Source organism: Eleutherodactylus coqui, chromosome 6, assembly GCF_035609145.1.
Source record: "Eleutherodactylus coqui strain aEleCoq1 chromosome 6, aEleCoq1.hap1, whole genome shotgun sequence".
Lineage (NCBI taxonomy): Eukaryota > Metazoa > Chordata > Amphibia > Anura > Eleutherodactylidae > Eleutherodactylus > Eleutherodactylus coqui.
The window spans coordinates 229,680,406-229,702,180 of NC_089842.1; the positions used below are offsets into that span (position 1 = coordinate 229,680,406).

General features: G+C 49.7%; 1 protein-coding gene across 3 annotated transcripts; it reads right to left on the bottom strand.

The window, feature by feature from the left end:
• Positions 1-488: 488 nt before the first annotated feature.
• On the bottom strand, positions 489-17,881 carry BNIPL (BCL2 interacting protein like). Of its 3 annotated transcripts, none has more exons than XM_066609063.1 (10): positions 17,751-17,881; positions 10,706-10,807; positions 10,533-10,594; positions 10,158-10,373; positions 9,520-9,684; positions 8,590-8,692; positions 6,305-6,436; positions 5,888-5,974; positions 4,407-4,505; positions 489-3,483 (listed from the first exon to the last, which is right to left on the bottom strand). In XM_066609063.1, exons 1-10 carry the CDS (start codon positions 17,834-17,836, stop codon positions 3,459-3,461), a joined length of 1,077 nt encoding a protein of 358 aa, XP_066465160.1. In that variant the 5' UTR covers positions 17,837-17,881; the 3' UTR covers positions 489-3,458. The 3 variants fall into 3 exon arrangements, with proteins under 3 accessions (XP_066465160.1, XP_066465159.1, XP_066465161.1); XM_066609062.1 differs by having other exon boundaries at positions 10,706-10,810; positions 17,751-17,866; XM_066609064.1 differs by lacking the exon at positions 489-3,483 and having other exon boundaries at positions 4,403-4,505; positions 10,706-10,810; positions 17,751-17,866.
• Between the last annotated feature and the right edge of the window lie 3,894 nt (positions 17,882-21,775).

Below are 21,775 nucleotides of genomic sequence, written 5' to 3' on the forward strand. Positions count from 1 at the left end.
ACAGAGTAGAGCAGACGGGGGAGGGGGGCATCCAAAATCAGCAATTTCTTGAAAGTCAATTAAAAATGCATCCAGTAAATGAGCCCACTAATTGGGGGCGGGGGCACCTCTCCTCTCTGACCCAATCAGTATACACGCTGCTGGCTGGTAGAACACTAAGTAATAAGAGTATAGCAGAAGCAGGTAAAGTTCGCATCGCATCCAGAGTCCAGAAGTCAGGAAATATCAAATCCGCCATCTTTCAAGTTGACCTCCATCGTTTTTAGCGTTTTCACTAGAGATGAGCGAGCCTACTCGGCCACGCCCCTTTTTCGCCCGAGTACCACGATTTTCGAGTACTTCCGTACTCGGGCGAAAAGATTCAGGGGGCGCCGTGGGTGAGTGGGCGGTTGCAGCGGGGAGTGGGGGGAGAGAGAGAGAGAGGGCTCCCCCCTGTTCCCCGCTGCTACCCCCTGCGCCGCCACGCCCCCCCCTCCCCCCCGAATCTTTTCACCCGAGTACTGAAGTACTCGAAAATCGCAGTACTCGAAACGAGTAGGTTCGCTCATCTCTAGTTTTCACTTGTTGTGCAGTTCACGGTTACTGCAACCTGGAAACCAGCAGCAAGTAGGACCGATGCTCCTGCCGACTCGTAGGGCTGTCTTACAGGAGGGTTTGGTAATTACGTATTACACATATTACATGTGCGTAATACGTGGTCCAATATCGCATAGGCGGCCATATTGTTGCTGACAGGAATTGCGTATAGTACACACGCAAGAAAAATCACAGCACGTTCTATCTTGCACGTATTACGCGCACATACATGCTAAGATAGTACGTGGCGATGAGCAGCCCGTACGCAAGGTCATTGTATACGGGCACATATATATCTCGCAGTCCGCTGGTGTGAGCTCGGCCTTAGGACAGGTTCCACGAATGTATTTTCATTGCGTACTACGCTCGCATGATACGCGGTGAAGGGAGTCGATGAAAGTACACTGATTTTCATTGATCCATTCACACTTGCGTATATTTATTGCGTATCTTACATGCGCATATTGCCCGCGATAGAGCCCTCTTGTTCGCTGGGGGCGTGTACTAATTGTATAGTGTGGCGTTTTATACACATGTCGCTAGGAAACAAACCAGGCGGCGTGCGTGAGATACGCTGTCATGTATGCACGGTCACAATCGCGGTGATCGCAGCTCCACACGCTGCGTTTTATACCCAGTGATTTACCATCGGATGACTAGAATATCCGGAAGCCATTAATATGTACAAATATGCAAATTGGGTATTCCAGGGAACCTCCTGCTTCAGAACAAATTTACCTGGGACGGAGGGGGAGGGGAGTATATCAGTCGTTCTCCGCTGGCCCTCTGATTCTGGGTTCTATTACAAGCTGCCCAAGATGGCCGACTCGATCTTCAGACTACCTCATCCCCACAGTGTATTGGTAGTGTTAGACTACCAATGCGCCATTTCTGCTCTCTCATTGGCCAGAGCTACTGGCCAATCAGAGCGCCATTTTGGACGGCTAAAAATGAGCTGGAAACCGTCAGATCAGAGGGGCAACAGGGAAGAACAACTGAAGGTAACATCCCCCCGACCCCCGGGATAGAATTTTGTCCCAGAACGGGTGGGTTGCTGTAAGGGTTAACAAACCTAACTGCAAGGGACGTTGAAGGAGTTGTTTAAGGAACTAACCAAATGGGCGCCGGTAGTCGGTGAGAAACGAATGCCAGAATGTAACCAGGATGGGTGGATGAGACCTGTGGGGTGAGAGCAGGCGGGTCATGGGTGGAGCCTAACACCCCAATGTTCATTCCTGTAAGGCTGACAGGAAGTAGTAGTCTGTTAGGCTCCACCCCCTCCCTTTAGTCTCATCCACCGATCCGGCTTACATTCTAGGTTGGGCTTCTCACCAGCTGCAGGTGGCAGCTATTTTATTAGTTTTCCGGACTAACCCTTTATTGAGCCAATCAAAAAAAAAAGGTCCATTGATTGCAGAACGCAATCAGGGTAAGGGCGCACACGGCCCACCCCCGCCCACACAGTGGCCTATGGCATCTTACTGCAAAGTCATTCACCCGTTGGCTGGCATAGGTAGGTGGGATTTGGCTGTGTCCAGGAACTAAATGATTTTGCAGGGCTTGGCTGCGTCCTCCGCCTCATTTGGTTAAACATATTGTAAGGACGACGGATCCGTCAACAGCAACTTTCTGATGGTTTCCAGACCGCAACATTTGATGCATTTTTGGACGCTTAAAGATAAACTGAACTATAAACTTAAAACAGGTCGTGCTGAAAATGACGGATTTCACATTTACCGACTATAAAGACGTCAACCAGGGGCGGCTTTTCCAGCTAACAAAGAGGAAGTGCGGCCGGTCCATGCGATATTATGGACAGCAGTGATTTAAAGGGGAAATCCACCTTCCAACAAATTTTCTGATATGTCAGACGATCAACAATTCATAAACTGAAGAGGCCATTGCACTCTCCGACAACCCCGCCCATGAGGAAGGACCCGAACCAATCAGTGCAGGGTGCTGGCAGATTATGTTAAGGTAGCTTACCCCTTTAAATGTACCATGATGGCCGCGTGCAAACATACAAGAATGTGTAAATACCAACTGGTGACTAAAGGGCTGTATCGATAAAGCTTATTGAGGAGAACACAACATGCGCTCATCTCTTATTCCCAACCGTCTGTGTCCCTACGACAACACTTCCTGCCCGATACCTGAGTGTAATCCTTGAGACACCGAGCATCACTAAGTCTCATCATAACGCAGCTATCCTTTTTCTGGAGCTGACTGACTTGAGGTGATGTCTAGTCGTCTTACGATAACACTGATCCATCAGCACAGAGCCAGGAAGTGTTGTCATAGGGACAATTAAAAAAAATAATTTTTCTATAGGGATTTGTTACGGTAGTAGTTCTCATAAACATTGCTATAAATATTACCATAGGTGCGCTGTATGTAAGGCACAAGGACAGAAGAGAGATTCCCGTAACCGGAAGACGCACATTACACGTGTAAACATGGAAGAACTTCTAGAACTTGTTCCGTCACGGAAGTCTGAAGAAACTAAAAACAAAGTAACTGTGATAACACCGAGGGAAAATGTCCTGTTTTTGCTCATCGAGGCGTATTGAATTGAACTGTTCCTAAGGATTTGACCACCAGGTGGTGCTGTTTTGTTGCCACTGTGATACTCATTGTCTCCTTGTATACAGGATCGCTGGTTTGGGAGCTGCTCGTCTGTGCGGGTTATCTGTGCCATTCCCAGAGTGATCCATATAGTGGGTCCCGGTCTCCACAAGCGACTCACCGCCATGTTATGTCCTGTATGGTCACGCTCATATAAGCCAGTAGTGCCCTACGAGTCATTGTAGCAGATCTCTCGGAGGGCAGTTCAGTCATCCCACCATGGTGTAGATAAAACAGCCGGAGCATTTCACAGGGCGCTATCGCTTTAAATCACGGTCCAACCTAAAAAAAAGAGAAGACTTTTTTTTTTGCGTAGCACTACACAGAAAAACAATATAAAATTTGTTATCACCGCAATCATAGTGACCCACAGAATAAAGAGAAGGTGCCACTTTTAGTGCACAGTCAATGCTATGCGGGCGCGGCCTCGCGCAAACTGACCCCCAACGCCGCTGCGGCCTCGCGCAAACTGACCCCCAACGCCGCTGCGGCCTCGCGCAAACTGACCCCCAACGCCGCTGCGGCCTCGCGCAAACTGACCCCCAACGCCGCTGCGGCCTCGCGCAAACTGACCCCCAACGCCGCTGCGGCCTCGCGCAAACTGACCCCCAACGCCGCTGCGGCCTCGCGCAAACTGACCCCCAACGCCGCTGCGGCCTCGCGCAAACTGACCCCCAACGCCGCTGCGGCCTCGCGCAAACTGACCCCCAACGCCGCTGCGGCCTCGCGCAAACTGACCCCCAACGCCGCTGCGGCCTCGCGCAAACTGACCCCCAACGCCGCTGCGGCCTCGCGCAAACTGACCCCCAACGCCGCTGCGGCCTCGCGCAAACTGACCCCCAACGCCGCTGCGGCCTCGCGCAAACTGACCCCCAACGCCGCTGCGGCCTCGCGCAAACTGACCCCCAACGCCGCTGCGGGGGCGGCCTCGCGCAAACTGACCCCCAACGCCGGTGCGGGGGCGGCCTCGCGCAAACTGACCCCCAACGCCGGTGCGGGGGCGGCCTCGCGCAAACTGACCCCCAACGCCCCTGCGGGGGCGGCCTCGCGCATACTGACCCCCAACGCCCGTGTGAGAGCGGCCTCGCGCAAACGTGGACCCGTCAGTAAGGCATAAATGACCACGGATGTAAGGAGGAGCCTACAAGTGACCTTCAGCTGTAGCATAGCAGTTGACATGGATACATGGTGCAGTATATACTCACTGGTCAATACAGTCCGGTACATGAACATTATCCAGCGGTACAAGCTGCGCCAATTCCACGAGGCTGTTGACAAATTTCACTTTTTTTCCAAATTTCGCACTAAAAATAAACAAAAAAAGTGCCATCAATAAATATAGTCTATAAATGTACATCCAAGAGTACAGCTCCGAGGGGCTCCTACATAAACTGCAGGTTGGAGAAGCCGATTAGCCAAGTTACAGGAAACACGTAAGGGAAGATTAATTAAGACTGGCATTTCATATGTCACTCTTAACCCTTTAGTGACGGCCTATTTTAGATAGAAGGTTGTGACAATTTTTTTTTTTTGGGGGGGGGGGGAGGGGGGGAAATTTCATCTGCACTTTTCAAAAGCTATAAGTTTATAGTGATCATAGGCCATAGCTCCCCATCAGCCCTCTGTGATCACAGAGCCGATGACATCAGAGAGCGCCCTCCTTCTGTGAACCCTTTGCATACCGTGATGGACAATCATCCCAGCATGTAAGGGGTTAGCAGCAGGAGGCTATCAGCCACAGCTGGCTCCCGCTGCGCATCCCCTGCCATTCATAGGATGCAGGGAGTGGGATTAGCTTCCCAGCCAGGACGCAAGTATACTTCCTGGGGCGGGAATGGGTTAATATTTCTGTTGGCGCACGATGCGCCTGATGTACAAAGCGGTATGCGCCCCTTTATATATCCCAGCTGCTCTGTGCAGAAAAAACCTTCAACAGCGAGGAGCGCAAATAGATTACTAGTATAATTAATCCCAGTTTATGGCAAAAATGCTACAAAAATGTGTCGATTCAGGGCGGCCACACCCCTCCTGGTAACCCCGCCCCTTTTTTTGCAAAGTGGTGCAGCACAGCGTACCTGTAAAAAGTTATGCAAGCAGGGCCGGCGTTTTACTACTTTTTTACTACAAAAAAAACTTTGCCATTCTTTATTTTTAACCATTTCCAGCCCGCTAAGGCTGCGCTTATATCTAACGATTCATCGTGCGAACGATGTCAGAGTTCTCCCATACTGCCAGATTATACAGGCAAATAAATTATTCATTCACCAAATCGTTCAGTCGTTCACATTCGCTGTATTAGTGAATGAGAACGATTGGTATTCAAACCCAAAGATTAGGGGAGGAGCCAACAATGATGTTTATGCCTGCATGACGAGCGAACTATTCATCATTCATCAGTCGCCATGTTTACACTAAATGATTTCGATCATCCTTCCATATTCACCACTCCGGCACCATGTCTGTGTTTACATATGTTGCAGCAGTGATGTACAATGTACATGTGTGACAGTGGCAGCCAATCACTGGCCTCAGTGGTCTCGAGCCCTACATTGCTGAGGCCAGTGATTGGCTGCAGTGGTCACGTGTATAAGGCACCCACTTCCTTTAGCTGGCCAACAAGCCAAATACATTACTGAGAATTTCTTTCTCATTTCAGTACAATTATTGATTTTTCTTTAACACTAACCTGATAAATGGCCGTGTGATGATCAGTAAGGCTTTCACATACCACGTCGGGTGCACAATGAGAACAGATTTCAGATTTTTCTTCAACCTGTATTAATTACATGCATTTTTTTTTTAATTGCAAAAAAGGGTGGGTTGGGGAAAATCGCTAAATTTAAAACAGGGGAGCATGGCGCACAAGACCTTATAAAGAGATGCAGTAGGCAGCGATGATTGATTTACAGTGCATGATAAAAACTTTTTACAAAGTGTCAAGTTACTGGACTGCTACCCGCATCCTCCACCACAGAAAATAGGAAATTCTAATGTTTTCCCCCTGGAGTATCTCTAATATCCACAACATCCCTGTTCTGTTGCTACATCAAATGCACAGAGCTCTTGTTGTAATGGGGGTCCTCTAGGAGATCACAACTCTTACCGTCTCCCTGTGGCCTGGTAACAGCGCTTGACCCAGCTCATGGGGGGGATTTTATTGCGGGGGGTACATCCGTTCATATAGACCATCACGTAGTCCTCTGCCACCACAAGATCCAGGGTTCCAATGATGTACCTGGATAAACAGCACAACAATGAAGAGGTCTGTTAGGAAGTATTAAAGGGGAACTCCACCTTGTCAAGGGACTATGAAAGCCTAGCATGAGGGCAACTGAGAGGAGGAGTAATCATTTAATAAAAGTGCTAGAATGTTATGTAACTATTTGTTTAGGATAATTAGTGGGCGGAGCTGTGACAAACTCTCATTCAATTGCTAAGGACAGTCACCTCACAATCTGCTCTTCAAAAGCTCCTCCTGAATCATAAGATCAAAAATTATGAAATAAATAATCAGTGCCCGCTCCCGGTTAGAAGGTACCATGTGGGAATTTTTTTTTTTACGTCCCGTCATGAGAAAAACCAATAAAAAAACGTGATATATAATCTATATCTATTGCATTAATAGGCAGTCTGTCTGCAAATAGCAGCAAGACTGCAGCACAACCACGCCGGAACAGTTCAGTGAATAAGTACTGTTCCAGAACCAAGCTCATTACATAATAGCAGCACCAAAACCAATCACATAACATACAGCACCAGAGCCAAACTCCTACCATAAACACGGCCCCAGAACTAAGCTAAGTACATAAATACAGCACCAGAACCAAGCTCACAATATACAGAACCAAGCCCATAACAAATATAGCTTCAGACCTAAATTTTGCACAGAAATTCAGCACCAAAACTGAGTATAGAAATACAGCACCAAAATCAAGCACATAACATACAGTGCCAGAACCAAGCTCATACCGTAAACACTGAACAAAGTTAACACAAATACAGCACCAGAACCACCTTAGCACATATATATATATACACACACACACACACACACACACACACACACACACACACACACTACTAGAACCAAGCTCATAACAAATACAGTAGTAGAACACAGTAATTGCCTTATGGGGGCGCTGATGGGCTGACAGCGGTGCCTCAGAACATTAGAGAGGAAGAGGAGGATTTCTGTAGCTCTACAAGACTTTTCTGCAGAGAAAGAAGATCATCTGGCAGAGTGGCCTTAAGGCCGGCTGTCCACGGGCGCTGCGAAGTCCTGCGACAGATCTCCGCCGCGGGAGCCGCCGCCGAATCTCCACCGGTCAGCCCTATCTAATAGATAGGCTGGGCGCGGAGAACCTGGGCAATTCGCAGCATGCTGCAAATTGCCAGCCACGAGCAGAGAATCGCAATGAATATCCGCTCGTGGACAGGGGCCGGCGCTTTCCATAGCAATGCTATGGAAAGAGTCGGCCGGCGTGATTCACCGGCGGATTTCCACCGGCAAATACAAGTCCGTGGACAGGGGGCCTAACCCTCTCCAATCTAAATTTGGATTCGGAGTTCCTAGGGGGCTTTTCCTGCTGTTATACAATGGTGCCATCTGCTGGCTAAAGCCAGTACAACAGTATGTGATGAGCTGCAGAGGCTACAACAGCAGAGCGCCCGGCATTTTACAGCAAGAATACCCTGTTGGGAGTCTTCAGATATCTGAGCTGTACAGGCTTCAGTCAGAATGTTGGAAGACACCCAACAGTGGAATAGAAAGGGTTAAGTCGGAAGATGACCCCCAGGCTATACCCGCCAGGTACCCTCTACAAGTTGGTGGCCGGCACCCTCAGTGACTGCAGGGGTTGCACCCAACAGTGGAATAGAAAGGGTTAAGTCGGAAGAGGACCCCCAGGCTATACCCGCCAGGTACCCTCTACAAGTTGGTGGCCGGCGCCCTCAGTGACTGCAGGGGTTGCACATAGCTGAGGCCGACCATGTAAGCCAGAATGCATTTCTGTATTTTGGGTGGAACCCCCCTTTAAATCCTTCATTCCTGTACAGCTGCTAATATGCGTGTCCCTTGGGCCGCGCACGTCCCTGGGGCCCCGCGCCAGAGATCCAGGATGAAGGCAGGGCTGCTACATGATGTACACTGCTTTCCGATATGCCAGGGATGCTCACGTGCGCAGCGCTCATTAATCCGAGCAGCGGGCTGTCCCTTAGACTAAAAAGTGGCGCGGCTATCCCGGATCACCAGACTGGGCTCTAAGAAGCAGCATTGTGCGGGAATGAGGGAGGGCACTGGGAATATACAGCGCGTTACGTAATTACTTGTACTGGAATTCTCAGTGTGACAGTGCTGCCCCCTAGTGGCGGTGCTGGATGCTGCCGTACCTGAAGAGATGGTCCATGATGTACTGGTAATCCGGAATATTACTCTCCGGCAGGTAACAGGAGGAAAACGTAAAAATGGCGTTTAACCCATCACCGTAGTAACCTGAAAGAAAGCCACAAAGAGTGCTATACCACCACGTAGCATACACAGGGGGGTGGGGTCAGGGGTCACACAGGACGGGCGTAAATACAGCAGGTCAAAAGACAGTATCACGCCGGATAGGATTAGATACAGCGGCTCAGCAGACGGTATCACGCCGGATAGGATTAGATACAGCGGCTCAGCAGACGGTATCACGCCGGATAGGATTAGATACAGCGGCTCAGCAGACGGTATCACACAGGATAGGATTAGATACACAGCTCAGCAGACAGTATCGCACAGGATAGGATTAGATACACAGCTCAGCAGACAGTATCACACAGGATAGGATTAGATACACAGCTCAGCAGACTGTATCACGCAGGATAGGATTAGATACAGCGGCTCAGCAGACGGTATCACGCAGGATAGGATTAGATACAGCGGCTCAGCAGACGGTATCACGCAGGATAGGATTAGATACAGCGGCTCAGCAGACGGTATCACACAGGATAGGATTAGATACACAGCTCAGCAGACAGTATCACACAGGATAGGATTAGATACACGGCTCAGCAGACGGTATCACGCAGGATTAGATTAGATACAGTGGCTCAGCAGACAGTACCACACAGGATAGGATTAGATACAGCGGCTCAGCAGACAGTATCACACAGGATAGGATTAGATACACAGCTCAGCAGACAGTATCACACAGGATAGGATTAGATACAGCGGCTCAGCAGACATCAAGCAGGATAGGATTACATAAGTAGCTCAGCAGGTAGTATCACACATACTAAGCTTAGATACACAGCAGCCGCTTACATGCCACACTTTCCCCTTACCTGCATCGGAGATGACTTTGCGATACGGTTCGATGGCCGTCATATCCACCTTGTGTTCCCCCATCAGAAATATTCTCCATTTGCGTCCGCTTTCATCCTGCTCGTCCGTCACGCGGTTTTCAACAAAGGATTCATTTTCTACTTTGTCCGCCTTCGGGAGATCATCTGTAATAAACGGGATCTGAGCGCGACTCGATGGAGACGTTACCCTAATGACACCAACGGGGCCGTTACATGGGGGAAGGAGGGGTGGGGGCGATATCGCTGGAGACCGCCAATTCCAGCAATAGCCACCCGATGTACACATGGCCGCCAACAGGGTGCCGAGCGCCAAATCACTCACTTGGCAGAGTCACGTGACAGCCATGTGAAAAGGAGCCCCTCAAGCTGGCGACGGCCTGTCACTGTGAATGGAGGCAGGTGGTGGGCTGGAGCGATCCATTCACACAACGGCCATCGCTCCTGCATAAGAGCAGAACAGCGATGGTCACTGGCATGGGTGCCGGACGCCAAGGTGCCCAAGGCCGTCTCTTGTAAAGGTACCTTAACTTCTGCGCCACAACGAGTCGTTTTAGGTTATGATTGTTTTTTGAACAGCGGCGATGCAGTGTGTGATCACATGACCGGACAGCCATTACCTTCCCACTCAAACGCGTGGCTCAGGTCTAGTAACTCGCTGCTGCTTGGAGTCTCCAGATCGCCAATGTCAAAATCTTCATCCGTCGTCTGATCGCAAATGTCGCTGGAGATGGTCGACTCCTGGGTGTCATCCAGATTGAAGCTGAAGTCGGGCGCGGGTAATCGTCTCTTCATATGGCGGTTACCGCAAAGCTGCAGTGTTGTGGGGGGACTAGCTGCGGATCACAAACGTCAATCAGTGCATGGCCCCTGAAATACTCTGTGCTGCAGTGGGGGCCCAGCTCTCAGCCCCATCCGCTCTCACATCACATCCCCCCAAAGACCAACGCGCCTCGTTCCTGAAGACCTCCACATTACTTGCAGTTTTGTCCTACCTGATTGGTGGTCTTGTTTAGGGTCCAAGTCCTCTTCTGCCGCAGTCTCCTCTGGAAGGGGCCTAGAATCGAGATGTTATAATAAGCGATATAATGGGGGGCCCTGCAGTCCAGTTATAGTGGGGGAGAGGGGTAGGTGGGGGGGCAGTTAACTTTACATGCAGTTCACCCACCTTGGGAACTCTTCATCTTGCCATTCTTCTTTCAGCTCCATGTCATCAATGCTCAGATGAGCAGAGGACAGGTCTTCTGACTGCTCTGCAACGCCGCTGGAGCTGCCGGTAGAGAAGGGGACAATATATAATAGTAGTGGAGGAATTCATCATCCGTAGATTCCTCCCCCGTCACATACAGCGCCCCTCATCCATGTACACAGTATAACAGGAGGGTACACACAAATCCTGCACACGACTAGCCTACAAACTACTGCATGCAAGAAAGGGTCGTCAGCACTGACATCTGGTGGTCACAAGTGATACTGCAGCTTCTATTTTCAGCCACGGTCTCTTCTCATAGGTTTGAAGGGTGTTTCCCTTTACGGGTGCCTTCGCACAAAAATCGCAAAAGCACCAAATTGCGAGGCGTTTTTAACATTAGAAAGTCCCATTGACAATGGCGTTAAAAAAACGGAAGTGGGTGTGAGCCCTAACATGGAGGAACTCTGCCAGTCACATGCCTTCCTCACCCAGCATGGCCGACATCTCTCCATAGAGCGGCTACACGGCGATTTATTAACCTCCAGCGTAAAAGCGATTCATTAATAAAACGGTGACCACAGAGCGCGGTGCAGAAAATCCCGCATGTACGCCATACTTATATCACCTCTGTAGACAGATTAACGTATGAAAATGTGGGAGGAGCCGTCTATGACCAACCAATCACATGACTGCTTTGAAATACGGTGCTGAATATTGAGTGGTTGCTATGGGTAACGCCTCTGCTTCTATATGACTTCCAACAGTCTGAAAAACCTATCCAGCACATCAGCGGTTAATAGTCACAGCTGACTGGATTAGTCAGAGGAGCTGCAGGTTCTTACAAGTGATGACCCTCGTTACACGGTTATGGGTGCGGCAGCGGCGAATGGTGGAGGAGATGCTGGCACGGAGGCGGTTTATGTATGCGGTACTTATGGGTGCACTGAAATATGTCTCCCTTTACAGGGGTGTATATAGGGGGTCCCCACATATTATATGAGCATATCATCCCTCCTGCCATGTGCAGCTATAGGGGACTCCTTGCAGTATACATGTGTGTAGTCCTTCCCGCCGCGTGGATATATGGTGCACCCATATCATACAGACATATAGGGTCCTCGCTATCATATATGCAGCCCCTTCTGCCATATATAATACACGCCATCATTTGTGCAGGGTGTGCCCCCTTTGGACGGAAGTGCACCCCCTTATTACCCCCTCTATATTCGCTTCTTATATATGGGCCCCCTGCTGGCCAGTGTAGATAAAGCCGCCATGTGTAGCTGGGAGGCAGGGAGGAGAGCGGGCGGCTCCCAGGCTGAGCTCATAGCACCCGCTGCCAGCACAGTCAGCCTGCACCGCCCGCTGCCACCCTCATGTACACTACATAGTTTTCTTCCCATAATCCTGCAGGTGGGTGAAATTTGAATACCAAAAGTGAAGCCTGTGGAGGAGGAGGGGCTTCATTAAAGGGATGGGTTTAAATGTCGGAGGTGTGTCTTTACCCAAATAGGGGTGTGGCTTAATCCTCAGGTTTCCATGACAGATGGCTCTGGTATCTGTGCTGTAATGCAGATGCAGTGTGGGGTCCATAATGTGGCCAACATTGCAAAAATTCTGAAAACCGGGGCCTAAAAGGTGTCCAGGGTCAGAAAAACATGGTGGCTCTCTTCCAAACACAGCACCACCCTTGTCCGTGGGTTGTGTCTGGTATTGTCGCTATGGTCTCTTTCACCTCAACAGAACTGATCTGCAATACCACACACAACCCTATGGATAATGGTGGCGCTGTGTTTAGAAGAGAGCCGCCATCATCTTCGCAGTCCCTCCGCACATGACGGACTATACGTAGACCTATATCACCTATGCTCGTCTCAGAGGTCTTGTAACTGCCTAGTGGGCCGTTTGGAGGACCTTTTGATATCTCAGGGGCTTGTTTGACATGTTTTGATCTGTTGCCCATGTTTAGATCAGTTGAGAGTTGCCCTAATCACGAAATAGGCCCGGCTTGTGGCCCAACCAACAGCGATATTAAGGTTCTAGAGTTCTTTTCATAGTCCTACATTGTTGGCTCTGTTATGGTTTCCTCAAACGCAGTCTGTTTTTCCCCAGGTGGACTTTTTTTATTTTTTTTCCCCTCCTGATCTCCTCAGGGAGGAGGTGGGTCTTCTGTAAACCTGCGAGAACACTCATAGACACATTAAATGGCACCCGGAACCCTCATCCATGCGCCGTCTGATCTCGGCACGTGATCTGTCATCTGTGAAAATGGACAAGAGGAAGACATGCTGACGTCTTTAGATTTTCTATTTAAATTCCTCACTACTTTCAGTATCTCTGCTTGCTGTCAGTGAATGGGAAATATTCTTTGCTACAGCTCGACCACATGGGTCAAACTCTAGACCAGCGGTCCTCCACATCATTTTATGTGGCCCTTGAGGCTCTGACGCAGAAGGACCGTCTCTCTACTTTCCTTGGAGGACACAGCCAGCGCTTGGCAGGGGCAGCGTCGGCACAGGCAGCGGGTGCATCTTTGATTCTGAGCTCCAGCGCACCTCCACACCAACAGGTCATGTTTTCAGGATTTCCTCATTGTTGCACAGGTGATGTAATTATTGTCGGTGCCTCAGACATAGCCACAGACGTTCTTACCATAGGATATCCTGAAAATAGGACATTGCCCATCACACTTCCCCGCCTGCTTGTCTTCTTCCCGTCCTGGTGCCATTGCAGCGTCCGAGGAGCAGGCCCTAGCCTAGGAGACAGTGGGGTAGAGTGTGGGCCTTGTCTTGGTGGCTCTACCGTCTCCCGCCCGAAGGGTAACCAGGGACACCTCCAAGGGGCCCGGGGCAGGCTATTAACCATTTCCAATCCAATTTTGGATTCAGGGTTTCCTAAAAGGCTTTCTCATTTGCTGTTATGCAATGGTGCTAACTGCTGGCTAAAGCCAGTGTGTGTGCGCCAGAGAGGCTCCGAGAGCGGAGTGGCTGGCAATAGCCGGTAAGAATACCCTGCCGGACGTCTTCTGACATTGGAGCTGTACAAGCTTCAATCAGAATGTAGGAAGACATCAGACAGTGGATTGGAAAGGGTTAAATGGGGAAAACCCAACAGGGGTTTACCTTAGCCCTTTTTTTACGGGTGACGCCAACATTCCGTCCTCCGCGGTGAATTCTAGATGGTCTAACCTGGCAGCGGCTGAAAACTCCGTCCTTACTTGTTAGTGTCTCTGCCACACGGCAGCAGGGACCCCAGCGATTACACTTACAGCGGGGCTGCCTGCTGCTGTGTCGGCGGAAGGGACATGAACACTGAGAGCAGGGAGTCCAGCTGCCAGATGTGTGACCTGGTCCAGGGGAATGGGCGCTACATGTGGTGAGGTGTGTGTGTGTGTCAGCCAATCCCCAGCTCTGGCCATTCCTAGGCCAGTGGTGGCGAACCTATGGCACACGTGCCAGAGGAGCCACGCAGATCCCTCCCTACTGGCACACACCGCCATCGGCCGCTCACCACTTTAGTAATTACCGTCAGGGGCCCGCGGCTTCCCTGACGGCATTCACTCAGCTGCACTGCTAGCAGCACTGATCCCGGTGCACACTGTGACGTTAGTGTGCAGCCGGGATCGGTACTGGTGTATTATGTCGCCACCTGAAGTAAGGGGTGGTGACATAATACACCTATCAACCAACTGATTCATGCCCCCCAGCTTCTGATTAGCTGGGGGCGGAGGACAGCGCCGACCCTGGGAGCTGCTGAGGTGCAGGAGGACAGCGCAGAGCGCATCACAACTGTGAGTGAGCCACACGCCACGGAGCACACAGCTGGCCCGTAGCCAGCACTGACTGATAGGTGCACCGTCTGGATATAGTTTTGCCTGCCGTACCCAGTTAGGGTGAGGGGTTAGCTTATTCACATGATGCCATGTTAAATAAGCTAGGCCTAATAGGTAAAATAACCCTCACCCTAACCAGGTATGGCAGGCAAAACTACATGCACATGCTCCTAGCACCTTTAAAAGCAATGAGCCAATCGGGAGCTTGGGGTGTGATAGGAACGTTCCTCCTGTCAAACCCCTAGCTTCCGGTGGCGTCAAGATACACCTCTTAGCTTCCATGAGAGCAGGGGGAGGAGGCATCCAGCAGCACACTGACGTCACAGTGTGCGCCGGGATCAGCGCTGAGCAGACGAGCAGTGGAGCTTCCACGAGGAGGAGGGGGTAAGTATGTGGGTCTCGGGAGGGGGGGTGGGGTTATGGGGGGCTGCTGTGGGTCGTCAGTATTACAGTGGACACCGCTGTGGGGTGTCACTATTACTACTGGGGGCCACTGTGGGGTGTCACTATTACCGCTGGGGTATGTTTACATGTGGCGGAAATGGGCAGGGCTGTTTCAAAATAGACCGGGTGCAGATTTTGACTGCTTTTTGGATGCGGAAATGCTGCAGCATTTTCCACAGAAATTTCCGCTGAGGACATTCTGCAGTATTTCCGCATCCAAAAAGCAGTCAAAATCTGCACGCTCGCTATTTTGAAACGACCCTGTTCTTTTTAGAACGACGGGGGTAAAAGCATACATCGCAATAAGCCCCGCCCCCTGACGTATTGGCACTTTGCGATAAATAAGTGGGTTTTGGGTTGCAGTTTGGGCACTCAGTCTCTAAAAGGTTCGCCATTAATGATGAGCGAACGTGCTCATTTAGAGCAATTACTCGATCGAGCATCGCTTTTTTTGAGTAACTGCGGGGGGTTGCGGTGGGAAAGAGAGAGAGAGCTCCCACCTGTTCCCCCCCTGCTACCCCCAACTCCACCCCACCGCCCCCCAATTTTTTTCGCGCGAGTAGGCAGTTACTCGAAAAAAGCGATGCTCGATCAAGTAATTGTTCTAAAAGAGCACGTTCGCTCATCTCTAGTCGCCATCACTGACCTAGGCGTACCTTCTAACTGAGGCCTTCCAACCCATGTCTCACCTGTTTTTTCCGGAGGGTACACCAGTACCCATTCCCTCTGCCTTTTCCATCTTCTGGGCCCACAGGCTCCTCTCAGGACACTCTAAGTAGGAGACTACTTAGAGAGAAAGAAGACAACTCCACTCATGCACCTTGCAACCACATATATATGACAAGGTCACATGACATACAAAAGCTACATTTCCAGACATGACCCAGAAAGTAACCCTTTCAGTGTTGCAGCTAGGCAATACACATCATATTCACTCACATAGAACACATTGCCAATACACATAAGCACAAGGACAACATAGACCACTTAGAGACATCCAGAAAGTTTGGTACATTGACTTCTGTACACTACACCATCTCCTCCCCAGGTAAGTGACGCTCCCAGCCATCCACATGTTACCCAAGTACCCAGCAGGACATTGCCCATCACACTGCCCTACTGGCTTGTCTTCTTCTCATCCTGGTGCCATTTCCTCCCCAGGTAAGTGACGCCCCGGCCATCCATATGATGCCCACGTACCCAACAGGACATTGCCCAACACACTGCCCTGCTGGCTTATCCTCTTCCCATCCTGGTGCCATCTCCTCCCCAGGTAAGTGACGTCCCGGCCATCCATATGATGCCCACGTACCCAACAGGACATTGCCCATCACAGTGCCCTGCTAGCTTATCCTCTTCCCATCCTGGTGCCATGTCTTTCCCAGATAAGTGACGCCCCGGCCATCCACAAGACGGAACATGCGAGTCGCCAGACGAGCCACCCTCCCTATTCTGTTGCTCCAGTTCATGTGCCCATTGTTGGCACTCTTAGCAGTGGGCAGGGGTCACATGGGTACTGTGACCGCTCTGCAGTTACACCGCCCCGTACTTGGTGAACTGCAATGTACTGTGTGATCGGACAGCTTTCTATCATGACCAGCATCTTGTCCTGCCATCGCTCTTTGTTGGTATAGGCACAGACAGGTGGCCTTGCCCTTCCGCACATCAGGGAGAATTGGGTGCCCATCACCCTGTCATCATGTGTCACATCACCTATTGAGAGTGAGTGGGTGACCGCCCTCTTCACACATTTAGAGCGCCAGGAGTTGGACTTGGGAGCCATTTTGGCAAACTGAGGGGATTATGAAAAAAAATGGGGAATAGAATCAGCGGGCCGCAGCTGCGGAGCCCTACAGCCAGCCATGCAGATCCTATCCAGCGATAGGTTCTCTTTACAGGGGTTATCCGTGATAAGGAAACCTGCCCCCCCCCCCCCGATGCATTAAAATAACAATAACATACCTCTTTCTGCTCCACCGCCACTGTTTAAGGGCAGCTGTGACGTCCCATAAACCTGTTATAGCAGCCAATGACAGAGCTTAGCCATGATCAGCGAGCGCTGTCATTGGCTGCTGTAGCCTGTTTGTAGACAGGCTCAGCATGCGGCGTGGCATCACAGGATGACCGGACCCAGCGGGTGAACGGGAGTGTGGGAGAGGTAATTGCAGATTTTTTTTTTTACTGCATGGCGGATCTCTTAACTTGGACACCCTCATAATTACCCTTTAAAGTGACCCTTCGGTTTTGGGACAAAATTCTATCTCAGGACAGGAGGAGAAGGGGGTATAATTACCTGCAGTTATTTTTCTCTGCCACCCCTCTGATCCAAAAGTTTTGGCCTCTGTTTTTGGCTGTCCAAGATGGCCACAATTTTCTGACTACCTAATGCACACTGCTCTCTGATTGGCCAGTTCTGATCACATGAACAACACTGGCCAATCAGAGAGAAGATACATTGTAGTGGTAGTCTAACACTACCACTGCATTAAAACGGGACCCAGAACCAGCAGATTGGCGGGGTGGCAGGGAATACCTGCAATTAATATTGACCCCTCCCAAAACTGTCGCTTTAAGTGACTGACAGCTTAAGGGGGTTGAAAACTTGCACCCTGGAAATTTGGGCAGAGATGGCAGAGGAAACAGGGGTATTATAATAGACTACTCTCTCCAGATGTCACATGATGCAGGTTATTACAGGCTGCAGGCAGGTGATAATACTCCCACCATCCTCAGCCCCTCGCTCACCTCCGCTGCAGAGATCCCGACTCGCTGTCGTCCGCGGCGCTGTCCATCGTTCCCAGGGATGTGTAATAGCAGTGAGGTTTTCTCATCGCCCAGCCTCATTATGTGGCGCACACACACCTAACACAAACCGGTTCTTCCGCCTCGCCAATCTGCATCATTATTTTTCTATGTCAAATCAGCTGAGTTCTGTCTCTTCCCTGACAGCCTGCAGGTTCCTGCAACCAGACATTATATAAGGGTGCCAATATTTATGCAACTGCCTCATGTGACCACAGAGAAGCACTCCGGCACGGAACCACAAAGTCTTTCAAAAGTTCCCTGCCAGAACAGCAAAGAAAAAAAACAAAGAAGGACCACAAGCGGCGCGGGACGCTATCTTCTAGCAAGTGTCATTCTGGCTCCTCCTTCCAGATGTTGTCCCCCATACCCCATAGGCCATCGCTACCACCAGATCTCCAAGATCTCCAAGTTTTATGTCGTGTTTCACGCATCGCATTGCAGAGAACGGCCATTTGTAGGTGGGGCCATGTGTCCATTAGATCCTAGCGATAGCTGGAAGGCTGAAATCAGCTGCGGATCCGCAGCGGAATCCGAGTCAAAATCCCACCAATGGTACAGATTTTGACAGTTTTTGACCCACAGCATTTCCACTACGTGGGATCGTACCCTCAGCGTATATTCAGATGAGGGAATCCAATGCAGATGTTTTGGGGCAAATCCATGGCAAAATACAGGAATAGATCCGTGCAGAAACGCATTTGAAAATCCGCATGTGGATTTTGCCCAGGGACCGGGCTGAGACTGCGCTCGCATCCGGGGCACAACAGCTATGGAATTTTGCTACAATGGAATCCGCCTGGAAAAATCTGGATCCTGCTGTGTGAACATAGCCTTACGCCCATCTGACTGAGCAAGCCCGTAAGGCTTGGTTCTCACAGGGCGGAGTCCCACCGGAAATCTCACAATTTTGCCGCAGCGAAAAACAGTGAGATTTCCGTCAGGAAAGCGCAGCGAAAAATCTGCGACCCTTTGCCGCATGCTTTTCCGTTGCGGCTGGCGCTCCAATAGAGGGAGGTGGGGCTGCAACGGAAAAAAAAATTGCCGTGACGGATTGGCCGTGGACGAGATTCTTGACAAATCTCGTCCACATGGCTGGCTAACCCCGAGATTAGCGGCCGCGGGCGGATTTGTCGCAGTGAAATTTTGGACAGAATTTCCGTGGCAAATTTGCTGTGTGAACCCAGCTTAACAGTTACGTGACATACGGACGGCGTCACCGTGGACTTGAATGGGCGAGTCCCATCCACAAATCACACCAGAATAGCGCATGCTGTATTTTATCTTTATCTACATGACTGTGTGTTCATGTGAGAAGAAAATTGTGTGAATTTGCACATTGATTACTCCGGATCTATGTACTGTTTAGTCCGGTCCGTTGTAGACGCAGACAAGCTGAAGACACACTTGTATGAATTAGCCCTTTGCCATAGCTGCTGTGTGAGCTGCTCTGTGTCCACACTCTAAAGAAAGCAGCTCTCTCTGCCTCACGCAGAGCAAGAAATCCCAGCAAGACCTGAATTACTAATAAGCTGCCTTTCTCTAAGTACAAGTGAATTTTTGATTGACAGAGGGCCAGAATGTCCAATTTTCTATCAATGATGATATTTCCAGTGCACAAATATTTCAGGCCTGCTCTACACGATGATGATAACAGTATTGGAACACACAGAAGATGATGAAATTAAATTTTATTCCCAATTTCAGTCTGGGGTCGAGCCGCCTTTGGCCTCAATGACTGCAGTAACCGGCCTTGGCTGCTTTCCATCAAATTCCCATAGATGTGTGGGTGGATTTGCCTCCATTCCTGGAGGAGCTTCAGATAGTGATATGGGGGGAGATAGACATGTTGGGTATACATGGACACGGCCGTCTAATTCGTCCCAAAGATGCTCGATGAGATTGAGATTCAGACATTGGGTGACCAATGAAGTTTGTAGACTTTTTTTTCATTTTTATAAATGATCTGAAGGAGGGAATTGATGGGAAACTAATCACATTTGCCAACGACACAAAGCTAGGAGGGATAGCTAACACTAGGAAAGAGAGAGAGTATTCAAAAAGATCTAGAAAAGCTTGAACAGTGGGCGGCGACTAACAGAATGGTATTTAACAAGGAGAAGTCCTACATATGGGCAAGAAAAATGAAAAAAGCACATACAGAATAGGAGGAATTGAGCCAAGCAGCAGCACATGTGCAAAAGACTTGGGTATACTAATAGATCATAGACTGAACATGAGTCAACAATGTGATGCAGCAGCCAAAAAGGCAAACACAACGTATTAAGAGAAGCATAGAGTGTAGGTCACGTGAGGTAATTATCCCCTCCTACTCTTCCTTAGTCAGACCTCATCTGGAATACTGTGTCCAGTTCTGGGCACCCCACTTTAAAAAAGACATAGACGAACTGGAGCAAGTTCAGAGAAGAGCTACCAAGATGGTGAGCGGTCTGCAAATCATGTCCTATGAGGAACGGTTAAAAGATCTGGGAATGTTTAGCTTGCAAAAAAGAAGGCTGAGAGGAGACTTAATAGCTGTCACAGTGCAGACGGATCAGCCCTATTCTCATCTGCACAAGGAAAGAATAGAAGCAATGGGATGAAACTGGAAGGGAGGAGACACAAATTAGGTATTAGAAAAAAACTTTCTGACAGGGAGGGTGATCAATGAGTGGAACAGCTTACCATGTGAGGTGGTGAGTTCTCCTTCAATGGAAGTGTTCAAACAAAGGCTGGACAAATATCTGTCTGGGATGATTTAGTGAATTCTCATTGAGCAGGGGGGTTGGACCCGATGATCCTGGAGGTTCCTTCCAACTCTACCATTCTATGATTCTAGGTGTTCTGCTTCTCAACAGTGCGTATGACATGTCGCTCAGTCATGTTGGTGGAGACACAGAGCTGTACCAAATTATTACCACAGGGGAGGTAATGCCACATTGTGTGGAATATCTCTATACCCATTGGTGGTGAGGGTGGTCTTCACTATAACCAATGGCCCTAGTCCTTCCCAGCAGAAACACCCCCACACCATAAAAGAACCTCCTCCAAACTTCACCATTCTCCAGGCAACTTACACACCTAAGTGCGGCCATCCGATCAGAAGATGATGTCCTGTGATTTAGCTGTCCACTACTCTTGCTTCCGCTCACTTACAGTCGCTCCAAGTACCATCGCAGTGTAGCAGCTTGTTCATGGTAACCCTTAACATGCAGTTCCTTACAGATGCTTCTGGTACGAATGGAGGTTCTAATGATCAGTGAAGAGCAATAATGTAGAAAAAAATGCTCCTGCGCTGCCTCAACAAGCGACCAGGTAGTGACAAATCAAGTGTTTGTCGATAGGTTTATTTAGTTAGTACTAACTAAATAAACCTAGTTAGTACTAACTAAATAAACCTATCGACAAACACTTGATTTGTCACTACCTGGTCGCTTGTTGAGGCAGCGCAGGAGCATTTTTTCTACATTATTGCTCTACTCTTACGTGGGTCCAATCCTGAATTGGACACAGAAGCCCTGCAGCGGACTCCAACCACCGGGGGGGACCTATTGGCACTATTGTGAAGATCCATTGTGATCTGATAAGCAGACCTGGACAAGGAGGTCTTGGTGAGACTCCGCCACACAGGGGTTCTCACCATACACCGGGTGAGTCCTTACTATTTTTGTTTATCCTTTATGCTCTAAAACAACATTTTTTATCTCAGCCTATACCCCAGGGCAGCCCCCTAGAAGCGCCTTCCTGACTTTTTTAATGTTTTCTAATGACCTGTGAGACCTCCTGAGCGAGGGCAAACAATGTGTGTGATGTCTTCACAGCTCATACAAGGCTTTGTTGTCCACGTTCTGTCAGTTTACAAGGTCTCCCTGAATGTGGCGGCACCGCACACACCAGTTGGTCTCCATGTCCCAATAACATGGCCAACAGTGGACTCTTGAATGTCCAGAAGCTGCAATGTCTCGTAC